Source organism: Schistocerca serialis, chromosome 2, assembly GCF_023864345.2.
Source record: "Schistocerca serialis cubense isolate TAMUIC-IGC-003099 chromosome 2, iqSchSeri2.2, whole genome shotgun sequence".
In the NCBI taxonomy this organism is placed as follows: domain Eukaryota; kingdom Metazoa; phylum Arthropoda; class Insecta; order Orthoptera; family Acrididae; genus Schistocerca; species Schistocerca serialis.
The window spans coordinates 411,139,657-411,165,336 of record NC_064639.1 but is presented as its reverse complement, the minus strand read 5'-3'; the positions used below and the strand labels follow the sequence as shown (position 1 = coordinate 411,165,336).

The following is a 25,680-nucleotide window of genomic DNA, read 5'->3' as shown; positions in this document are numbered from 1 at the left end:
TCCAAAATATGTGCTGCACTATATGACAAATGGTACAGAATTTCACTGGAAAAAAATTCATGAATTTAATGCAACAATTCTGCAGCGTATCACACGTGATTTATGGACTAAAGCAGGTACAAAATTGTAACGTCTGATGTGTTGTCACTATTTTGATAAACAACACCTTGTCAAAAAAGCATAAAACACTGTGGGCAGTTTTGAACATAGTGCTTCAATAAATGAATCCAAATTTGCTGGTGACATTAATTACAGTAGAAAAATACTTGCTGTCTATACATTTACATGTACTTTCACATATTAACTACTCACTACAAGATTTACACTTAAATCTACTCAATTTCAGAGAGCAAAATACAAAAAGTAGTAATTAGACGAGATAGCAATATTTTTAAGCCATTTCACGGGGCTATCTGTCATATCATGATTCTATCTCATTCTCCTCCGTAATTCTGCAGCAGGGAGTTAAATCATAACAAACGAACCTGAGCTTTCTCAAATTCTGCTTGGTCAGCAACATCTAACGTCCTCTTGGCCTTGTGAGTTGCATCAGCTTCTTTTTCTCTGATCTGAGCAACAGCCATATTCAATTTAGCCATATTATCTTTAAGTTCTTCCTTTTCCCTAAAAAAATTGTCATGAAAATAAAATAAATAGCTTTATTGTCACAAGTCATGAGGTACATAAAATATTAAAAGAATACTTTCAATAAGTAACATACATTATTTGAATAATACACAATTAGTGTTACTATTAATCCTGAATGTATTAATCAGCTACTTCAACAAGATCATAACTCCCTAAAATCATTCCCTGAGATGAGATCCATTCTTTCTGAGATCACACAACATCTTTCTGTCGCCCTCCCAATCTCCACGATACTCTTGACAGACCCTGTGCTCCCTCTGCACCCATCTCCCTACTCCATGGCTCCAAACCCTGTGACTGTCCCCACTGAAAGACTTGCCTTTTGCACCCTCCTACCACCACCTGTATCAGACCTGTAACTGGCAAAACATACACTATCAAATGGAGAGCCACCTATGAAACAACACATCATATACCAGATGTTATGTAAACACTGTTCGGCTGTTTACATCAGCATGACTACCACCAATCTTATCAGTCAGGATGAATGGCAATCACCATACACGCCATTCGGATGCTTCCCCCAGACACCAGTTTCTCAGAACTCCGTACGTGGAAACTAGCGCTACAACATGTCCTTGGTTCTTGCCACCCACCTGGCCTTAATTTACTTTAATTTCTTACATCTCAGCATTGCTTCTAAGTAACTACTCCTTTATTCACTCTGTTTTAGTTTCTATATCTTTCATTTTCAGAACCATCTATTTTTCACCTTTCCTCTCCCATCTCTACTACATATAATGCACTTAGCTTTTCATTCGTATTAACTCATTCATGATGCTTTAGCAGTAATCTCTGCCTTGCATATTAACCTGTCTTCCACCTTAAGCTCTCAGGTTTTCAAATCTCATCCAGTGCAGTCCCCAACAACCAGGCTTTCCTTCTTATCCCGTCCAGTACATCTCCCCTGACCCGGGGTTCTGGGTGACCTTTCCAAACTCTGCCCCTTTTCCTAAACCTCTCCAGTCCTTTTCCTTCACCCCTTTTCCTTACCCTTCTCCCAAAAGGTTTCATACTAAAACCTTTTTTTATATGTGTGTTCTCCTGCTGCCACTTAGTAAGTAGTACTTTACTACTAATCTTAATTTTTTATTAAAATAAATGAAATTTCTGTAATTGTCCACTAAAATTCTAATGTAAACATGTGGTAACACACAATTTTAAATTTTAAAAATGTGTTTTCTAAGGCAAAAGGAAAGAAAGGGGAAGTAGCCACTGTCGAAAATATGAGAAATCTGAAATTGTCAACTATGCCAAGTGATGTCCTAGATCATCATCAGATAATCATGTGATACAGTGGTGGATAATGCACTTTGGAATGTGACTCATTTATACAGCATCTCACCTGAAATCATCCACCAATGTAATACAATACAAAGCAAAAGCAAAAGATGATTTATTGGCAGTAAGCGGGTACCTTCTATGTAGTGATGTGTACTTTGAAATTGAAGGATTTTCGAAAGGAACACATGAACACAGCCCATGGTACAACAGTCATCTGCAAATAGTGCCAGCAGACAAAAGCACTCACTTAGCAGTTCTCCACCACTGAGCCAACACCTAAGATAACATTCAACAGCCAACCACTCCAATATGGGAGAGACGAACATTACCTTGTCCAGCACTCCCATTTCGTGTTTATGTGCTGTCGGTTTCTCTTACAGCCATAATTCAGTGTTTTAGCCGGCTAATGTCATGATATATAGCAATTTCACAATATTTAAATCAAATTTACAAAGGTTGGCCACTCTTATAAATTATTCCTTTCTGCAGATAACACAAAATGTTTAACGCTCCACTACAGTTGTCTACGTTTATGCTCAGCTTTGGCAAACTAGACAATTACAGATACACTGTAATTTTAATTATTTACATTTTACATCATTCTGATTGAACTGTAGGTGTCTTATTAATTATATACCTTATGCTGCTGCTACTGCAATCTTCAAAGACAGTAGTATCAATTAATAACAACTGTGTTACTGAAAAATGTATGTTCAAGCTGATCTGAAGACACTTAACATTAATGGATGATCCTCCAAAAGACAAAATTTATAATTATACTGGCTTAATATTCATGATGAAAACATCACCTGCATGAAAATCATAATTAGGTTCATTCTGTCCATTTCTCATGGTTTGTCCTCATAAAATATTCTACATTTCATGGAAATAAAAAGATTGAAGTATTATCTTCTGTATGCACTTACATTGCTAAAGATGCATTAAAAATACACTATTTCCTACCTTTGTAAAATTTCAATTTGATGTTTGTAAGTTTCAATATTTGGAATGGAACTTCCATCGTATGAATGAGACTGCACATCAGCCAGTTTCTTCTTATACATGTCAACTTCTTCCAGTGCCTTTCTAAGATCAATTTTTGTTTGTGTAAGTTGTGCCTCCAGTTCACTTATTCTTGATTCAAACACTATGCTAGGTCCTTCCAGACGCTTCTTCTTAGCTGGCTGCATTTTTTTCTTTTCCTTCTGAAAGGCAAATGAAGTGTTATAAAACCCTCTTTTACTCTCTTAGGGCTAGTAATATAAAAATTATATAAATATAATAGGTGTCAACACAAGATGTAACAGAAACACATAAAAGGCAATGCATGATGACCCTCTCATTTCCTGTGGGTTCAAATTCTCACCATCAGTGTCACTAGGGATGCAACAAAAGTTAAGTCTGATAACAATTTGTGAAGAACTGAACATTTGCTATAGTTCTTTAAGCCACAGCAATGTGTGTCCTATGGAGTCTACAATGTTGTTTTCACAAATTTATGTTGTAGAAGCGAGGCCATGAGACACCTTTTACAGGTTATGCAACTAATCTCCCATCAGAATTCAGTATTTAATTTATGAGTAAAGGGGATCACTCACTAAACAGCAGAAGTATTCAGTCATCGGCAGGCACACACAATGCTGAATGAAAACTTTGATAGGTTTTGGAAGAAGTATCTTGATGAGCTAAAGAGTGCAAGTGCGACCCCTGACCCTCCACCCCCCCCCCCCCCCCCTCTCACGTGCACACTCTACCTATGCACCTACGTTGTGCCAGCTGGACACATAATGCTACAAGGTGTACAACTTTGCTTCTGCCATTTTTCCCCAACATTTGAAACTTTAATGAAACAAATTGGTTACACATGTATCATTCAAAGTATTTTCCATCAATGGCCACTACTTTCTCCCTTCTTTCGGGCAGTGCACGAATCCTGTGTCAAAAAAATTGTTCATCTTTTGAAGCGATCCATGAATCGATCCAATTTGTGACTTCTTCATGGTCAGCCAGGCCATGTGCCAATGATCTAAACAGGTGATGGTCAGAGAGAGAAATGTCTGGAGAATACGGCTGATGGGGTAGGACTTCCCATTTTAATGTTTCCAATTACGTTTTGACCTCTTTTGCAATGTGGGGTCGAGCACTGTCGTGCTGCAAAATCACTTTATCGTGCCTCTCGCTGTATAGCGGCCGTTTGTCTTTTAATGCTGTTCTGAAACACATTAATTGCATTTTATAATGAGCACCTGTGATTGTTTCACTTGGTTTTAACATCTCATAGTACATGACACCGAGCTGGTCCCACCAAATGCAGAGCATGATCTTGGAGCCGTGAACATTCGGTTTGGTCATCGACATGGAAGCATGGCCAGGATATCCCCATGATTTTTTGCATTTACAGTTATCGTAATGAACCCATTTTTCGTTCCCGGTCACAATGCAATGCAGAAATCCCTTCTGTTTTTGCCATTGAAGCAACTGTTCAGAAACACACAAACACCGTTCAACATCTCTTGGTTTCAGCTCACACAGGACGCAAGTTCCTTCTTTCTGAATCATGCTCATTGCCTTGAGACATTTTGAAATGTCTTGCTGTGTCACTCCCACTAATCGTGCCAATTCTTCTTGAGTTTGATGCGAGTCTTCACTCAGCAATGTCTCCAATTCTGCATCTTCGAAAACATTCTCTCTTCCACCATTAAGCCGGTCTACAACGTTAAACTCACTATTCTTGAAGCATTGAAACCACTCACAACACGTTCTTTTACGAATAGTGTCCTTACCATTATGTATTTGGGAGCATTTGATGAGTCTAAGCCACCATTTTCTTCATATTAAAACAAAACAGTAACACCTCCCGCAAAAGACGAGAATTAGGCTCGTAAACTGACATTTTCAATCAAAAACAACTTTATAATGATGACACAGTTCGACTAATGTTTGAATGAGTTTATGTTGACCGAGGTCCAAGCTAACTGCCTGAGGTGTGTGAACTGTTTCTTTCGACCGCTACTTACCATTGTCGCCACCTATCAGCAAACGGCAGAAGCAAAGTTGTACACCTTGTAGGATTAAAATTTGGTAGGTGGAATGGGGTGGGGTAGGGAGTGGGGGATTGGGTCAAGTGAGGTGGATACAGGGAAAAAGAGGCAGGAACAAGGATGAAAGGTTGGAGACACATAGCTAGTGGCTCAGAGGTATGCAGGTATGCAGGATAGGAATGTGGGAGGGAAGGGTGAAAGGTGCAGGGGTAGGCATGTGACACGCAGTACAAGAGCAGGTGAGTTGTAGCGTATGAAGAAGATGACACGGAGTCATGGATTGGAAGGGGGTGAAAGGACAGAGGAAAGGGAAACCGTTTGGTAGCATGTAGGAGAGTGGGTCAGTAGATCAAGGCCAGTCAAAATTGTTTAAATCCTATTCCATCTTGGAGCAACAGTACCCATCACCACCTATCCTGCTAAACACAACGAACCCCCTCATCAACCCCTCATAGCATCTTGATCCTGCCTTGCTGACATTCCCAATTTACCACAGCCTCCAAACACTCCACAAAATGCAGAACTCAAACAACCCCAGACAGTGTTGTTAACCTTCTCGGCAAAAACCTCAATTATATAGAAGTTTCAGTCCTATCCAAATGCCTCATCTTCAGCCCCATAACCAAGTTTACCCATGATGGATTCACCGAATACTTATTCTCCTACAGTGTAAACATTTCTTTACTAACAATCTCTCCAACCAAAGCCAACCTAAATCCAAGACTGAACCTTGCCTTCTGCTACCCAGTCACCTTCCAGGAATTCTTTACCTCACCACCCTTTCCCAGGTCCCTTCCCCAAAACATAAGCCTCTCAACATAAGATAGGACAACCATTCACAACCTCAGAACAGAACCTGACATAACCATCCTTTCTGCAGACAAAGACAGTAACTACCTGACATTATGCTTCTGGCAACTGTCTGAGTTCTCCACGTGTAAGTTCTGCCAGAGTCGTCCTATCCCAGAAGTGCAACACAACCTCCAGGCCCTACTGAAGCCATTAGGCTCATCCCAAAGCCTCTCCCTTGAGTCCATCTCACTCCTTACCCTAATAACCACCCACACACCTATCTTCAACATGCTTACCAAAATCCACAAATCAAACAAACCTGGACGCTATGTTGCAGCGGGTTGCTATGATCCTAGTGAAAAAAAATCTCCATTCTTGCTGACTGACACCTCCACGATATTACCCAAATTGCCTCTCATATCAAAGATGCAAACCCCTTCCTTCACCAACTCTCGACCACTGACACACCATTACCACCTGGACACTTACCTGTCACTGATGATGCCGCTTCACTACACACCAACATCCCTCACCCCATGGTCTTGCCACAATCAAACATTACCTATCCCAATATCCTTCAGACTCCAGACCCACTACCTTATTCCTGACACACCTTACCAACTACACCCTCATACACTACTACTTCTCCTTTGAGGGGAAGATATGTAAACAAGCACATGGCACAATCATGTGAACACACATGGCACCGTCCTGTGCCAACATGTTTATAGGCCATCTAGAGGAAATCTTCCTAATCTCCCTTGACTCCTTGTCTGGTTAAGGTTCATCGATGATATCGTCACAATCTGTACCCAGAATGAAGACAATCCTGGAATAAATGATGACTAACTGAAAACCCTCAGCTGCCGACAGGTGTTGTTGATATACCTCGATGTGGACAGTTGAAAATGTGTGCCCCGACCGGGACTCGAACCCGGGATCTCCTGCTTACATGGCAGACGCTCTATCCATCTGAGCCACCGAAGACACAGATGAATAGCGTGACTGCAGGGACTTACCCCTTGCACGCTTCCCGTGAGACTCACACTCCCAACTGTCCACAATTCTACATATGTAATGTGCATTACAGACATTTGCCCATCCACTCATTACTCGCACAAGCTTTGGCGATTCCCGTAAGAGTTTGGGCAAGCTGTGCGCATTTGCACAGACGAAGGTCAATGGTTGGGTAGCCTTTTAACTATATATGAAGATAGTGACTGTTCTCGAAAGAACAGAATACTGTTGATGACCGTGCAGCTTTTCCCTGGAATAAATGATGACTAACTGAAAACCCTCAGCTGCCGACAGGTGTTGTTGATATACCTCGATGTGGACAGTGCAAGGGATAAGTCTCTGCAGTCGTGCTATTCATCTGCGTCCTCGGTGGCTCAGATGGATAGAGCATCTGCCATGTAAGCAGGAGATCCCGGGATCGAGTCCCGGTCGGGGCAAACATTTTCAACTGTCCACATCGAAGTATATCAACAACACCTGTCGGCAGCTGAGGGTTTTCAGTTAGTCATCATTTATTCCAGGGAAAAGCTGCACGGCCATCAACAGTATTCTGTTCTTTCGGGAACAGTCACTATCTTCATAAGAAGACAGTCCTCATTCCTCCATAACCTCAACACTTTCTCTCCCATCTGCTTCACATGGTCCTGCTCACCTCAAAGTGCCACATTCCTGGATGTTGAACTCCATTTCTCTGATGGCTCCCTCCACACTTCTGTCCATATTAAATCCACAAATTACCAACAGTACCTGCATTTTGACAGCTGTCATCCCTTCCCCATCAAAAAACACCCCCATAGAGCCTGGCCACAAATGTAAGACATATCTGCAATGATAATAATTACTTTGCCCAATATGCTCAAGGTCTCACAAAGGGCTTACCAGATAGACACTACCCCAGAAATCTTGTCCACAAACAGATTTCTCATGCCATAACCTCACACACTCATAATGCTCCCACCACTGCCAAGAATCAACTGAAAAGGTGCAGCAATCCCCCTCCCCTCCCACCCTTTCTCGTAACCCAGTATCACCCCAGACTGGAACAACAGAACGATATCTCATACCTTTGCTAGGGCTTTGATTATCTATCATCATGTGTGTAAAAAAGAGTTATCTTAACCAATACCCTTCCCACCCCTCCTAAAGTGGCATACTGTCACATATGTTTTTCCCACTCCCAATCTCTTGCCACAGGGGTCACACACCTGCGGAAGACCCAGGTGAAATACGTCCCCAATTCAGCCAGCCAGCACATCTTACCCCAGTCCTGTCACAGGCTCATCTTATATTCTATCAGAGGCCTGGCCTCAGTCTCTGCTAACCCACTGTCCCTACACCCTTCCTAACAATTTCCCCTTCCTATCATCCCCCTTCCTATCCATGCCTCCACATCATCTTCTTTGTGTACCATACCCCACCAGCTCTGGCGCCTGTGTGTCGTATGCCTAGCCCGTATGCCTGCCACCCCTCCCTCCTGCATTTCTATCCCGCACACTTGCTGCCTCCCTCCAAGACACTAGCTACCCATCCCCAATCCCTTCTCTAGGTTCCTGCCACGATCTTCCTCTGACCACTCAATCCAATAAAAACCCCACCCAGTCTGCCTACTGAAAAGCAATCCCAGCATTGCAATGCTTCTGCTACTTGGTGAGTGGTCTCCTTTACTCCTAAATTACTTAGCTTCAGCCAGAACTTTCCTTAGAAAATTCAGTATTTGTTTGACATATGTGTACTTGTAGTTATCACAAAGAACTAAAGGGTCTGATGCTCATTTCCATGTCATCATGCTACTTCTTGTAATATTCTGTAATTGTTAGAGTAGATATGATACATTTATGAGATTATAATTAATATATTTTTCTGCCAATGTTTTTTAGTGGTACTGTGTCCTACAAACTAGCACAGTAACAAGTGTACAATATTAATAATCCCTATCACTTAAATGAAGTTTGTCGTCTTTTTTTTAGGCAAAATTAAAGATGACATTGATTCTATTCTGAGTGATGAAAATGAGTGGTACAATATGGGCTGCCACATGTTCTGCTCATATGGCAATAGCTCCTTTCACAAATGTCGGAACAGTTATTCAATGTTTCAGTGAAGGAGCGCATCATGGAATACATTAATCTTGTCTCAGAACTAAATCAGCATGCAAAAACTCAGCGAATAAGATGTTCCTGCTTTACTAAAATGACAGTGCTCGATGCTCTAATCAGAATTTTGTAACTGGCTGGATGACTTAAAGCGCACAACCACAACACCTTAGATTTTAGATATCATCAACGTGCAGATGGTGGTGAGCAAGAAGTGCTGCTTGTTTCTACTGTCTTGTTTACAGTTTGACAGCAAGTTATATGAGAGAGATGTCTCTGCCAAATTTGCGTACTTCTCCCAAATTTTATCAGTAATTGCCAAAAGAGAATAAATACATACATTTAATTCATTAATATGAGCTTTATTGTAATTACTAAACCTCAAAAATCTAAAAAACATACTTCTATGCAATACAATTCATGAAAAACCTCTTGGATGCCAGGAAAGATATTTGAATTGAAAACAAATGTAGTAAGACCAAGTGTGACACCTTGGATAGTTACATAAACAAGCCAAAAAGAACATGTTTAAAAGATCTGTTGAATGATTTAGCTGCTGAATTGTTAAAATATATTTAGTTGCTTATGTTAGTTAATTTAACATTGTTGATTAATAAGTAATATTGATTGTATTTATCAGAATGAAAATGTCTTATTTGGAACCAGAAAATTAACTGGAAAAAAGTACTCCATGAAATTCTTCGGGGTTGAAGACAGCATTTTGTTATAAAATGATGCACCAATGTTTGGGCCACTACTGCAAGTAACCTCATGAGTAACAGAAACGCAACAACTCACAATGTGGGCCAATAAATTTCTGTCTTAAAATAAAATCAATAAAGAACATCAGCTCCCTTCCTACTGCTCCCACTGTCCAATCATATGACAAGTTTTACTTACTCTTTTTCTAAGAAATAATAAGGGCAGGAGTGAAGAAATTATACCTGGGTTAAGGCTGCATTGGTATTACCTCGGATGTGTTACATAGCTTGATACGGGTTAATTGAAATCACCGCTGAAATGTTGGTCAATCATTTTACAACATGATGAACCCTAAAACCTAGAAAAATGCTATGGAAAATGAGGTTTGGAGTTTGTTACTTTGTGGTAGTTATGCAGAAGAAGCCATCTACAGCTAACAAAGTGTCTTGCTAGCTTACAGTGGAACCAAACTGCACATAATACTGGCAATTAATTCCAAGTACTTTCATTTGAGTACAAATAACATGGTTGCCACTGGATGAACTTTATAAACAACAAATTTTTGCATACACCTTTCAGCCTGAAGTCAAGTGCAGTATGCACCACTCACAGCGCTGCATTATGATGGAACAGGGAGTAAGCAAGACCAACGTGAGACTTAATCTGCAAAGAATTCAATGATGAGATTTATGTTATTTGTGCATTAATGCATCATTTTACTGATGTCATGTGATTTCTTCCAGAAATCAGTGCAGCAGTTTGCAGCTTGTAATGGTTAGGAGCTTGTGGCACATTGTATATATCGTGCAGCCAGTAGACCCCAAACTGCCACTGTTGGATGTTGCAAACAGCAAGAAAGAGGGTTAAAAGCCCTGGTCCCTGAAAAAAATAGACCAAAAAGCGTCATGGCACAACCAATCGATTGTACAGGAGGTGGACAAAAATATCGAAACACCAAAAACATGGTGTCGGAAACCCTTTGGCATTCAAACAGCTTACAGTCAGTTAAGAGTCAGTAAAAATACGTGTCGTATGGTTTTCTAGGGAATCTTATACCATACTTCCAGTAAAATACTGGGACGTTTGGGTAAGGATGATGGAGGCAGATAGTGATCATGCATCCTTCTTTCCAAAGTAGACCACAACAGCTCAATATTATTCAGATCTCATGACTGCGGTGGCCAGGGGAGATGAGGTAATTCATCTTTGTACTCACAAAACCAGTTGCAGATGATGTTAGCTGTGTGTATGGGGCCCTGCAACACAGCATCATCACTGGGAAACAAACGTTGTACCATGGGATAGACCTGATCAACTAAAATTGTCACACAATCTTAGGCAGTAACATGATGTTTCAGAATAACCATGGGGCCCATGGAATACCATGATACAGCTGCCCAGAGCATCACCAGACCCTTGCCACGTTTCACTCTTGGGATGTAAACATGGCTACACGTTGAAAACAGTGTGAAACAAGACTCATCTGACAAAATGACTTTCTTCAACTGCTCCATAGTCCAGGTTTTATGGCTTTGGCACCAAGTTTTCCTGCATTTGCATTACTGATGTGTGGTTTTGGAATGCCAGCTCACCCTGCAATTCCCAACTTACAGAACTCCCTTAATGTTATTTTGGCACTGACAGGGTTCACGAGTGTGACATTCAATTTTGCAGCTGCAGTCGACTCATCTTATTTTTCATCACAATCCTTTTCCATAACCTCCTGTCTCGATCACTCGATACACACTTTCATCCATGTTGTGACTTAACACATGATGTTTTCCTGCTTTCCAGGTGTTTCGTTTAAATCTTCAGTATTGTCCCTCCTGAAACACTCAACACTTCAGCTGCCTTGGTTACAGAAGCATCCAGCACACGAGCACCAACAATTTGTCCACATTTTGAATTCACTTAGTTCTGACATAATGCACTGACAACTACACAGAATATTCTCAACAATTTTTTTTTCATCTTCTTTAGGGCCAGCAGCATATTATATGTCTGATAACAACATGATTGTTACAGTAGATACACCAAATAGCTGCTTATAATGAGTAATCTTTATTTGCATAATTTACGGCAGACTGTTTCGGCTTAATAGCCATTTTCAAGTGCGTCTAGATTGATGTGACATCGATATTGCATCGTTAGTGGACTGTTTTGTAACTGTCACTGCTTTAATAAGATCATACATGTTGTTGTCAAGATGTTGAAATTAATTGTTAGATACGATGTGACAGCAGTTTAACAGTTCCACTATTGCAAACATGTAGCATTGTTAATATTGGAACTGTCAAACTACTGTCATGTTGTAACTAACATTTAATTTCGACATCTTGAAAACAACATTTACGATCTTATTAAAGCAGTGACAGTTACAAAACAGTCCACTAACAAAGCAATATGGACGTCCATCAACTAGACGTACTTGAAAATGGCGATTAAGCCAAAACAGTTTATCATAAATGTAAATAAAGATTACTCATTATAAACAGCTGTTTGGTGTATCTACTGTAACATAGAATACTGTTCTGATGACTGACATTTGCAACATATTGAGGACATTGCACAGATGCTGTTTGTGGTCAAATACAACAGTGCAACCTGCAGGCTTTGTTAGCATCTGCATTTACGTTCAGGCACACATGTCTTGTAGTGTTTCCATATTTTTGTCCTGTAGTTATGAATGAATTCCCTAGTTAGGTTCAGTGAAAAGTACAAGTATTCTGTCTGTGCTTCAGATTTTAACATTAGCCTGTTAAGCCCTCAGGAGGACACACACTGTCTCCATTACAGTAATAAATGCCTACATTACACACATAACAGTCCAAACAAAATCAAGCAGCATTTCTCACATGGCTACAATAACAGGATGAACGTTTAAAAATGAAGAAGAGTAGTTAAAGTAGCAACAGAAAAAGGGAAGATAGTGTTATTTTTGTGTGTTGCAGATGCAGTAGCATATGTACAAAATTTAACATCATCAGAGATAAAGCATTCATTTAACTACATACGGATGGTGGAGAAACAGTATGGTACACTATTCATATTTGTAATGAAATATGTTACTTTATTTTTACCTGGTAAAACTTAATAATTTATCACAATATGTAAATTGAAACTAAGTCACACTCAGTAAAAATGTGGGACATCAGATACTAATAGAAATAACAGTCATTTGACATACACTGCTGGCTCCTCCAGATTTTTTCAACATTTCAGTCTTAACTGCAAACATCCAATTTTTTCCTACATGTTTACTACTCTCCCCCCCCCCCCTCTCCCCCCTTTGATTATGTTTTTCTCTTTCATTTTTATTATCTCTCGGAATACAAGACAGAACTTCCATGGTCCATCTACTATTCATGCACCTAGTTACATGTTCCACTCACTTCCATTTCATTTCTACTGCAGTCATAATTACATAATCTGTATATTTTCACTGCTAAATAAGCAACCCTGAGTTTTTAACAACTTCTGCACTGTACGTTCATGCCCCATGTTTACAAGTTAAAACCAGTAACACACAAAAATTGTGAAGTTTTCTTTAGACACACACCGGACCATCCGTCTTGAAACTATATAGTTTACTAAAAGTACTTCAGGTAATTTTACCTCTTCTGTTTCCTTCCTGCACAGCTTTCCCAGTGGCTGTTTTCTACTACACTAAATATCTAGTTCTCTGACTTCATTGTTAATTTTCTGTGTTCATAGCATATTACTTTAGTCTTATTTGAACTAATTTTCAGGACTACTTTAAAACTGCTGCTGTTGTAGTTTATCTGCAATAGAGACAAACGATACAATCTTGCTATCAAGGTGGGGGTGGTTTAGATAAGTTTGAATAACACACGTTCCCTACTTTTTCAGAGTCTAAAGATTTGAAAACTTCCTCTTGGACTGCTGAGAACAGTGATATGAAATCCTCTTGTCCGATATCTTTAAAATTTTTTGCTATCTTGATGAAGTATAAAGGATACATACATTCTTAAATATACTGACATGGTTTGAATCAATTTTACACTTCTTAAAGACTGGAGTGTAGATATTGTTGAAACTGAACCAAAATCTACAGTAGTAGCCAATATTCCATTCTATAATCTCCTATACGATTTGCAAAAATTATCCATTGTGCTCCGTTAACTTCCAAAGCCTGCGTGTTCCTTTGCCGGATTAAAATATAATGGGGGTGTTTTTCTTTCCCTATGTGACTGGACTGACTACTACCCCCCCCCCCCCTCCCCGTGCCCCCCACCTCTTCCTTCTTCTTTTATTTAAATATCTTGAGTATTCCAGGGAGAATGCGATATATCTACTTAAGTCTCATTTGTCTCTTTTATTGTGACATAGAATAATTACAGCATTGTTCTATCCTTGAAGAATTGTCTTCCTCCACAGACATTCTATAAACAGTTTTCCAAGTTCTTTTAGTAATACTCTGCCTTCAACTTTAAGCATTCTTGGTGAAAAATACTCATCTTCAGGTGCCTTCCTTTTCTTCATAAGTTTGATGACTTTATACAACTTACCTGGGATAGCTTCTGGCACATCATTATTTCAATTATTAACTTTCTGTGGTTCTGATGCCTCTCTTACAATATATGAATGTTTAAGGGAATCTTGGAATGCTTGTACGATTTGCTCCCAATTGTAAGTTACTTGCCATCTGACATAACAGATGAAAGGTGGTGATTAACAAGACAAGTTTCTGTTTTGTTTTCTTGTCACTGTTATTGTTTTCCATTGTTTCTCTTACAAAATTGCTCACTGTAGCTTCTCAGAAGACCTTTCTGAACAGTTTTAATACTGTAATGGAAAATTCTTTGAAAGAACATAACTAATGGAAAGAGTAAAAGGAACAACCCACTGTATAGCTGAGACGTTGAGCGTCGATAGGCACATAAACAAGACAGAGGATATTGTTAAGATTTCTGAAAAATCCATCTTCAGAGCTACCAGTATATATATCCACCTGCATATACTCATTTATAAAAACACATGCCCCTAATCCTCGGATCACTACTACATATACGAACTGCCAAGGAGCAACACCCCTTCATCACTCAGTATCACCCCAGACAGGAATAATTAATCCATAGCCTTCAGCAGGGTTTGACTACCTATCATGGTCAGGAACATCCTACCTACAAGCCTTCCCACATCTCCCAAAGTAGTATTACACCACCCACCCAATCTATGAAACATCCCAGTCCATCATTATGCAACATCTACGCCTAGCTCTTTGACCTGTCTAATGCATTCACCCAGCACATCCTGCTTCAGTCCCATTACAGGCATATCTTATGCCATCAGAGGCAGGGCCACCTATGAAATCAGTCATATCATAAACCAACTCTACAGCAATTAATGAATGGCCACAGCCAAACTGTGGCCAAGAGTAGAATGGATCACCCTGTGGCAAAACATAATACTGATTTCACTGGTTACTTTACAATTCATGTCATCTGGAACCTTCCACCCCCCCCCCCCCCATCCCCCACCCCCTTCCCCACCCCCACTCCCACCACCACCACCAAACACCAGCACTTTGAGTTACATGGATGGAAATTATTCTTGCAATACACCCTTCAATTCTGTAATCCTTCTGACCTTCAATTTCCAACAGTCCTTGTCCCACACCCACCTCTACTTTAGCCTCATGACCCTAACTTCTCTCAACCTGAATTCTCACATCCTCCTACCTGCAATCTCCCTCTTTCTACGTCCTTCCCCCACTCTTAGTCCAGTTCTCCATGTCATTAGTTGTTGCCCGTAACTCCCCTAGTCTACGATATGACCAGAGTGAGCTCACCAGTGCCACATACCTATCCCATGCGACTGGTGCCTCTCCCTCCCAGACACCAGCCACCATTCCCCAAAACTCTCTTCTCTTCCCCAATTACAGTCCCCCCCCCCCCCCCCTGCTCTCCATCCCCACCTGACACATCCATCAGCCCAGTTGAGTGGCAGTACTAGTACCATGTAGCCCACCAGCACAACATAGCCATTTGTGTGTGTATGTAGGTGTTCAGGTACATATTCTTTCAGCTCAGAGGAAAAATTCACCCGAAAGCACTACAACATTCTCAGTGTTGTTTATGCAACAAACGGTGACTCAATGCCGTAACTATATGCTGAGTTGTTACCTTTACTATTTCCATTATCTCTTGAATTGCTTCACCAATTCACTCATGTTCCTACTATCATTTACACTATCGAGTTTTCTTGTTACATACAAGAGTTTATTTTACTTTCTTTCTAGCTGCAAAATCTTTTCCATCTGCCTAAGTATATCTGTTAATAATTGCTCCTTTCATCTCTATCTATACAGGGTGTCCCAGCAGGAATGGTCAATATTTGGGGCTGTGACATGAATGGGCACTGGCATCAGAAAGAGTCTAGTATTTGTGGACTCTAAACTGCTTATCTTAAGAGAGCACTTGATCAATAGAAGAGATGCATTTCACAACAGTGAAGATGGACAAATATGCATAGATGAACATTAGAGTCTGTATTCAGTGGACAATTATTTCTTGTTTTGGTCCCTACTACCACCTCTCAAAAGATGGAAAGCAAAGAGCCTGCAATGAAGAGATTTGTTTCACAGTACTGAAAATGAATAGGTGCTCATACCACTTAAAGTATGCATTTTACAGCCCATTTTTAATAGCCTTTTTTGCTTCAAATGATTGTTCCTGTCATATCCCTGAATACTGACTATTACTCTTGGTACACCCTCTATAACCGTCAATGTTCTGAAATAAAGATGCTTCATTTACCTGGTATACTTCCCTAAAATTAAATAAATTCTAATAATCTACACTGCTAAATTCCAGCCTAATTGAATAAATTCACACAATGTACATTGCTCATTTCCTGCCTGATTTTTACTATGCATCTTGCAAGGCTATGATCAAATTAAATTTCAAAATGGTTCAGGCCTGCCACACCCGGTACAATTTGTTTATTGTTTTCTTACTTCATTTTTACTTCCACTCAGTCCTTTCATAGTCCATTTTCTGTTTCATTTCTTTTGGAAGAAAGCGTTAAGAACAATGTTTGTCCTAACACAAAATAGCAAATAATCATGAACAAATAAAAAGAAATAGAAGACAAGAATATAAATTTATTAAGCTAGCAGAAATGTGAAGAAGAATTAGAAGTTATTCGGAAATGTAAATGACAGAGAAAAAGAAGAGGAGATAAGACTGGCCCATAAGGCAGTACAGAGAATTAAGAGACGAAGTAATAAAATTTTCACCTTTTCATCTGATGTATCAGCATCGTCATCATCTTCATCTTCCCCACTTTCAAAAGATTCAAATACTGATTTCAGCAAACCAGATTTCTCTTTCTCATGTAGTCCTTCATTTTCTGATATCACGTCTTTTACTCTGCCAATCAGGTTTGACAGTTCTTCCTAAGTAGAAACACGAGTGATCATAACATGACTGGTTACTTTTAATAGCAAGTATGTGATTTAATTTCTTTAAGCTACACATCACATGTTGAAAAAAACCTTTAAGACACATAAATGGATTCCAGTTTTCGGCAGGTGGGCAACAAATACCACTATGGATGCATGTAATGTTAGGTTCCTTACCAGGGAAATATACTATGCCTGTCACAAAAAGCAAAGCATCTAAAAGAGATGGTTGGATGTCAAAGTAACTTGGTACACATCCACACCATCAGCAAATGTGTAAATTAATAGTGCGCTCTGGGTGTTCTGTCAAGTTGTTGTTTCCATTATCTGTAGGATATTTCAACGACCAAACCTGCCATCTTCCTCAGGCAATGCAAGTTTTGCTGTTACGTGTGCTCAGTGCCTGGACTCCAACCAGACTGTGAACTATTTATAGCCAAGTCTGATTCCTGATGTCCACTATAGTGTTTGATGCTCTTTCGTTTCTGTCAGCTCACACTGATATTCCAGGAAATACAGCATCTAGAGTATTTCCCTCCCTTAATTAAGATAAAAAGTATTATTTGTAATGTTAAAGACTATCTAGGACTCCACAAGATGGGTGTGTATCGCACTCCAGAACAGTTAAGAAGAGATGTACGGATGGTCAATGACACACCCGAACAAAATAATCAAGCAAATCAGCTGTTGATGAGCACTGCCTCAAATATAATCATGAAATGGCAAAAGATCAGACCAGTATCATGGTGAAATGCCAATTTTCTGGGACAACAAAATTAAGGATTCTATCAGAATAAAAAAGTCAGAAAACCTTATAAACAGGCACAGAAATTTCAATTTAAGGAGCACCTGGGGTTCGGCATTCGATTTATTAAAATCTCGCCAGCCATCACATTCACCAGAGCTGCAAAAACGGGCACAGCAGTTGTCAGGACCTGAATTCTGCTATAAATTGTGGCGTGAGGCCAACAACAGTTCACAGTCTGTTTGGAGTCCAGGCAGCATGTACACATAAGCAAAACTCACAACACCTGAAGAAGGTGGATGGATCAGTCATTCGAATATTGTGCAGATAATGGAAACATCAATTCGGCAGAAAACCCACAAGCACACTGTTCATCAATCATGCTGAGGAAACCTGAGGGTATACAAATGGTTAGAGTTGCAAACTCTCTGTGTCAGGTAGAATGGCCACCAGTGTGCTTTAGTGTTGTTCATGTTTAGTGGTCCTACAGGCCTGGTAGGGTATATAAGCGGAGTGAACAGTATCAGATGTTGAGTGACCACTCTGATGGACATGGCGATACCACGTATTCGTACAAGACAGTGTTATTACCAATAGATACAGTTTGAAATGGGCCTTACTGTGGGTCTCCATTTGGCAGGCTAGTCAAATTATGCAATATCCACATTTGTGGGGAATTTGGATGTGACTGTGGTCCATTACTGAACTTCATGGGAATAAGGGCATGCATACACATCATCAAGGTTCCAGATAACCAAGTCTGACCACCCAAGGGAGGATTGTCATACTGTGCATCAAGCACACTGCAGGCACTTGCCTTCTGAGAACAAGTAATGGACTCCCTGTAACATTCTGTGTCATCTCACATCAATGATTGGAGACTAGCTGCAGCCAGATAGGAAGTTATCATCCTGTGTATAGGCTGCTGCTAACACCACAACACAAATGGCTGCCTCTGGATTGGTCCTGTGGTGAGGAAGTGCGGATTACTAATGAGTGCACTCTAATTGCGATCAGCAATGAACTACGGCTCTGCACTACTCCATAAGACCACCTTTGGCAAGTAAGAGGCGACATGTGAAGAGCAACCTTTTTTTATGTTTTGAAGAGGAGCAGCTGTGTTACTCCTGGCATCACAGTGTGGGGAGCCATCAGGTATGACTTCAGATCACGGCTGATAGTGTTCGACGAAACTCTGACAGCACAATGGCACATCACAGACATGTTGCATTCTCATGCATTACCTCTTGTGCAATAGTATCATGATGTCACTTTCCAACAGGTTACTGCTCATCTACATATTGCCCATGTCTGTATGAACTGTCTATGTGATATTGAAGCACTCTCATGGACAGCAAGATCCCCATATCTGGCCCTGATAGAATGTATCTCCGACCAGCTTGGACATAAACTCCATCCCAGTGCCAATATTCACGATGTCAATGAACAGTCACAGCAGTTGTCGGATAGCTCATCTCAACAGAGAATACAATTGCTTTACGACATCCTCCCCAACTACATGAGTGCATGCACACAGGCCAGCAGGTGTGCAACATCATATTGATAAGTGGGTTCATAATGCCAAATCCTTTGTAAATTTAAATCAATTTTGTAATCACAAAAATAACTTCACAGTCTCTCAACCCATGAAGTTTCATTTTGTTTCCCAGTCCCCTTCTGGGTGCTTCACTGTTTTCATCTGGCAGTGCATTTTGAAAAAACTGATCAAGAGTAACTGTAGTACAATTTCAGCTGGAACTACATCAATGTATATTTTATACTGGAACAGGATAAAACAGAGACTAAACTTCCATGAAAAACTATTTTGTGTGAAGGACATTAAAATATCTTCCTTACTGATTTGACAATATCATCATCACAATACAAAATTTAAAGTATAAAACTCACCTCATTATCAACTCAAGTAGAGGATTCCTCATCTGGTAAAGCTATGGCTTCTGTGCTGTCATCAAATAAAAACATCAAGCTCTTTGTCTTGAACAAATCATCAAAATTTCTGAAACTGCAATCATTTGTTTGTCTGTAGATGTGCAACACATCCACCAATTTTCTTTCGTATCCCAGTTGGATAATTCCTTCACAATGTGTTGGCATTTTTTTTAATAGGTCCAAATGTGGTAACAGTTAACAAAGAATTGGCGGGAGGGGGATATCGTTGATTGATGCATTTCATCCACTTGTCCTTATTGAACACTGAACTAACCCCGTCTGTATTCATCCATTTAAATGTGAACCATAACGCCCCAGTTGGTGTCTACAGTTTCTTCCCCTTTTCTCCATCCTCTTGTGTCAGCATTTGAACATGAAGAGCAGGTCTTTCAAAGGAAAGTCACCTTGCAGCAGAAAGAACAGCATGAGAAACATTTACTAGGCACAAAACAACACGCTGAAGAGAGACAACTGTGCTTTTCTGGTGGACATTTTAGATGCATTTGTGATATAGAAAGAAATTCACCCAGATCACGTTTTGATGTCTATTTTTTATGAACTTTCAGCTGAGCATCACAAATGTGGTTTAGCTGATGGTTATAGGTTTGAGCTGTGAAATTCCTTAAGTTGCTATGCTATATTCCCCAAATGTACCCCAAGATTAGTTTACCTAATAAAATCAAAGTGTTTGACAGTTAATTATATCTTGGGACAATAAAACAAGTGGGGTGCAATGGTGCCATGAAATTCGCATTCTATGATGCCTCGAGTTTCCACGATCTAATGCACCACGCATACCAGCAGAGAAACAAGGCAAAATAATACACAACTTTCTCTCCACCATTGATCCTAGGGAAGGAGATGTCATTCAGTAGGGTGTTGAGGTACATAAGAGTTCAGAGAAATGAGGCAGTACATGAAAGCACTGACGACAGCTGCATGGGAATGCATGGGAGTGCTGTGCTTCTACGTGCAGGATTTGTAGGCGATCTCTAAGGTTTGAACTGTTCCGGATCAACTATATCATTTTGCTACCTTGACTGAAGTAAATAATCCGTTTTAACTTATTAGCAGTTGCTGTAGCACAATATCTTCCCTTATGGAATTGTAATTACTTCCCGCAGTAAATTAGCTAAAGAAATATAGTGTAGAACACATAATGTCTCAAAGAGCAATGGAACTAGTGCCCTTTATATGTGTCTGGGTCATAATCCTAATTTTTATGTCTGGAGAAGATTATGGGCACTAAGCAAGCCATACTCTCCTACCTGTGTCTTATGTTGTTATGGATAAGTATCTCAAGGACTTTAGAATATGGCTGTGAGACAACTACAAGAGAGAGGACTAAGGCTTTCATCAGTTCATACATATTCTCTTCAAGTTTTAAACTCAGCTTACAGAGGTTCGGTGTGGCTGCCCTTTGTCATATGTGAAATTTCAACACAGTATTGTAAATCTTGTTACATTTTACACCAGTAAAAACTACATTAATAATTTTTTCTTGTATCTGTCAGAATCATGTGACTCTTGAGGGGTCGCTTGAATTGTTCATGATGAGCTGTAACTTCAAAGTTTCTTTATTTGTTTAAAGGAATGTACACTACCCAAGTTTCAGGACACTAATTCCATCTTCAGATGCTACTGTAGCAATTAATGAACATTAAACCAGTGCTTTCCAATCTTTCTTACACCATTACCTCTGAGTGCGATAATACATTAGCTAATACACTCCCCCCCCCCCCCCCCCCTTCCCCACACACATCATCTTTAGTGCCTCACTAAACTATAGAATGAAAGACTTTTATTGGATCACTTTTATTTTTCAAATGGTGAAAGATGAATAATATTTAGTTTGTGTGTATTTGGGAGGGGAGGGGGTTGTTAGCAAGAATAACAAAGGAATTTGTAGTGCATTGCAAATGCTACCCACAACTTCCTCTCACACTAGAAAGCTAACTATTGACAGTGACAGCAGACACTTGCTACAAAACATACATTCCCCGCATTACTCCTCTCCATTTCTGCACCTGCCTGACCAGACTGCAACCCCAATCAACGGAGTTAAAATGTGTGCTCTATACTTACTGTTCATAAATCACTTGATTGCTGCACTTCTTATTTCTGAACTGCCAGAAATTGGAAGACTTCGGGCTGTTATTGCTTTGTGTCTGACCACAGCCACTAATAGTAATAGTAATAGTCCTTATGTAGTTACCACTGTGTCGTGCTGTCAATTAATTCATTAATCTGTTTCGAAGCAAGTAATGAAGCAATTTCTGGACTATTGCAGGTAAAATCTACAACTTGGAGAAGACATTTTCTTGATATATTTAGCATTTGTTACACATATGCCTCACTTTTATCATAAGTGATGTACAAGACAAAGTACAACATATGTACGTAGTGGGTGGACATTAATGTTACTAATTGAGAAAAAGTAGTTATTCATAAGTTATATGATTGATACTATTGAGTCTCACAAAATTGTAAGAATAGTATTGATTTTTTGAAAATAGTTTAGTTTCACGCCTGAAACAGAATCGAATCATTTAGTTTTTACCCCTCACAAATTTCATTTTATCCCTCAGGGTGCAATTCCCCCAGTTGGGAACCACTTTACTAAACAGATTAAATGAACATACGACCATTATGGCTGTAAATCAACCACAGGAAATACCTTCTCTGCATTCAAAACTGTGCTTGTCGCATGGAAACATTAACAAATTTAGCCAGTAGTATGAGTGAGCCAGAGCAGATGAGGCATGAAAAATGTGAGGTCAGCTAGTGAGACTCGAGGTAAATGGGGCCTGACCAAAAACCAGCACTAAATCCATAAATATAACTTGATGACCTACTACAAACTGCCATGAATGTGACATGGACTTAATAAAGCCAACATCATGGCGCATCAGAGCATTTGTACGCCAAGTTCCTTTTTGGTTGTTTGTTACAGCATTTTTATCTTGGTGTTGGCTTTCTGAAGTTTATTTAAATTCAAATTATGTAATATATAAATATTTAGAGCCCTACCTAGTCTTTATTTATTGTTACAGTAGCACTTGAAGATGGGATTCATGCCCGAAAATGTGGGTAGTGTACATGCTTTTATCCAAATAAGGAAACTTTGAATTTACAACTGCAGTGGATTTTATTCGTCATGTACTTACAAATATTTTTTTGTTGATTACTGTTTGTTTTTGATCTGTGTGCCTTGTTAATGTCATTCAGCCAGTTGTTCAGCCATACAGAAACCTCAGAGGTGCTTATAAGTAATCCTGTACTTTATTTGTTTACGTTCACAATGGATACATAGTTATATCAAAAGGGAAATTAACTCAAGAAAACTGTTAACATTATGTAGTACTTAGAGACACTATAAGTAGTCCTGGAACTTCACCTGCTGAAAGTCAGTTCTGGCCACCCTTTCTGTCTTTTATAGTTGAGTTATCATGTATTCAACTGCTCCACTGATTTTTCTATGTGGCTTCAACATAAGCCTGGGTAAGTATGAGGAAATGGTGCACTAGAGATTTCGGAGTAGTGGGAAGTTGATATTGTATTCTTTCCCCATAGTGCCTTACAGATAGTTCCATAGCCAGTACCTAAATTACTTTACACTATCATAGACACCCTTCTCCTAAAGAGTTGTACGGTGGTTCACCTCAGATAGAACAACACGTAGCAATTGGAAGGAACAAAGCCAACTAGCTCGTAGACCAGTCAGACCAGGTTATACTGCATTTTAGAGGCAACATGCTATGGTAAGTGGAATGTACAATGCACCAAACTCCACTCTCATAGTGTTGATGTAATTCTTTACCCATCCGTATATTCAACATTGCAGTCTTAACACACCATTATGCCATTCATGAATAATGTCCAACAGAATGCATTTGCTCGATGTGTCTGTGTCAATTAAGCCATAGCTTTACCAGAGGAGGTATCATCTATTTGAGTTAGTAATGAGGTGAGTGTCACATATTTTAAATTCTGTATTGTGATGATCTTCTTGTCAAATCAATAAGGAAGATATTTTAATGCCCTTTACATGAAATAATTTTTCATGGAAGTTTAGTCTCTGTTTTATCCTGTTCCAGAATAAAATACACATTTATCCCATCTGGATAACTCCTTCGAGGTGCCGCGCTTTTTTTGTCTTAGATTATATATGGCATCACGGCACATCTTAAAGCTGAGGCTTTTATCGACGTAAATGGTAATGAGGAATCCTCATGTTTCCTCAAATTCTCCAAAAGTATTCTGCAATCTCCGACATTCCATATATTATTTTCATGTGGAAGATTGTTCACAGGCTTAGAAAATGACGCATAGAGCAAATGTCTCTGGCTCAACAGTATACCAGAAAAATTTGCTATTTTAAAATGTCTCTGGAAAAATCTGATGCAAGGGTGCAGTGAATTTATTATAAAACTATAAAGCTACATCTATGATATGTATGTACAAGTACTTTGTCCAAAGCAACACATCACAAATGTTGTAAGTAACATTGTCTGGTATATGTTTTAGTTTATGTTTTGAATCTGTGCAGTTACATGCTTGCCAAAATAAACTATGTAAATTATAATCACAAAACAACTCTAAAATGCAACAGATATGAAAATTTTATGGAAAAAAGGAAAGTAGATTTTGGTGTTTCCAGGTATTTGTTAAACATAAATTAATGGCAAAATACTTTGGTATTTTTAACATCTCTTAATTATTCCTTATATTAAAACTGATGCATTACTCTGCAGTACTGTGACTCCTTCTCCAACTGTTCTATATACTCTTCCTGTCTTTCAATGTATGCCATCAGTTCTGGTGGTGGCTGAGTAGCTGACGCTTTGGATGTTGGTTCATCGCCAGAAGCTACTGATGCAGTTCCTCTAGTTGCTGGCAGTTGTGTTGGAGGACCATGCAGCTGGCTACAAGATTTCACAGCAAGTCCTGGGTATACACTGTATTTGGTTTCAAAGATGGGAGCACGATATGAAACATGCCGCGACCGATCACTCACAACAGCTGATGCATCTGTTTCATCTCCACTGTCTTCTATCTTGGTTGAATGAGTCTGTGTATGAAATTCACACAAAATAAATTATCAGAAAATAGTACAATTTTAAAAAAATGAAACTTTATGACCCAAAACATTTAAACAGGACGTCATAATAAGAGCAGAAAAGATATACGAAGCAACTTACATGTATTCTCAAAGTTTACAGTAAAACAGTTGTCAATATATTTAACTGGTGAAGTCTTTCTCATGTAACATACTTGATGTTCTAACAGCCACACAAAATGGCCTTATAGTCTCAAAAGTTAAATTAAAATCTGTCAGTATTCACTAAGAAAATATTCTAGCGATAAAGTATCAGTATTACAGAAACACTGCATACAAATACTCAATCACATGTTCAGGTAATTAACAACATTAGAACAGAATGAAATCAGAAGCTACAAATCTTACATTTCAAAAGTAATATTTGGTAACTCATAGCATATTAACTTGTCTCCTGACAATAGCAAGGCATTAGCATGTGAAGCACAGTTTTTGAATGAGTGAAGATTGGGGAGGGGAAAGGGAAGAGTCATATTAATAAGTTAAGGAAATGGATTAAAAGCTAGGACAAACATGTCAGCTATTTCACCAAGAATTGAAATAATCACACTGTGTTTGAACAACATTTTATTAATGTTAATCATCATGCCAGCTTAAAAAGAAAACACTCTTTTTTACTAAAATCCACTCTTGCTATGAGGCACAACCATCTCAAGAACCTTGTAGTGTTTCAAGAATTTCTGCGTAAATTCTAGAACCATTCGGGCTTCTACCGTCTTGAACTCATGATATTTTAGATGTGAGAGTGGGATGCTAGAATCCTACCTACTGCATGTCCTAGAATCCTACCTACTGCATGCCACAAGTTTGTGTGTGCAGGTGTGAAATCAGTCGCGAGCAGAAGGTAGACGCAGCGAACAAAA

General features: G+C 39.3%; 1 protein-coding gene and 1 non-coding gene across 6 annotated transcripts in view; both read right to left on the bottom strand.

The window, feature by feature from the left end:
• The window catches only part of LOC126457249 (serologically defined colon cancer antigen 8 homolog), a 234,878-nt gene that overhangs the window by 192,937 nt on the left and 16,261 nt on the right, over positions 1 to 25,680 (bottom strand). For all 5 annotated transcript variants that reach the window (XM_050093402.1, XM_050093404.1, XM_050093403.1 and 2 more), the window contains exons 3-6: positions 24,446 to 24,769; positions 16,839 to 16,997; positions 2,896 to 3,137; positions 486 to 624 (exon numbers count right to left, since the gene is read on the bottom strand). In XM_050093402.1, the coding sequence (XP_049949359.1) occupies positions 486 to 624; positions 2,896 to 3,137; positions 16,839 to 16,997; positions 24,446 to 24,769 (864 nt within the window). The remainder of the gene's footprint in view (positions 1 to 485; positions 625 to 2,895; positions 3,138 to 16,838; positions 16,998 to 24,445; positions 24,770 to 25,680) is intronic.
• Positions 6,679 to 6,753, bottom strand: Trnat-ugu (transfer RNA threonine (anticodon UGU)). The gene has a single exon. It is a non-coding gene; the product is annotated as a tRNA-Thr (tRNA).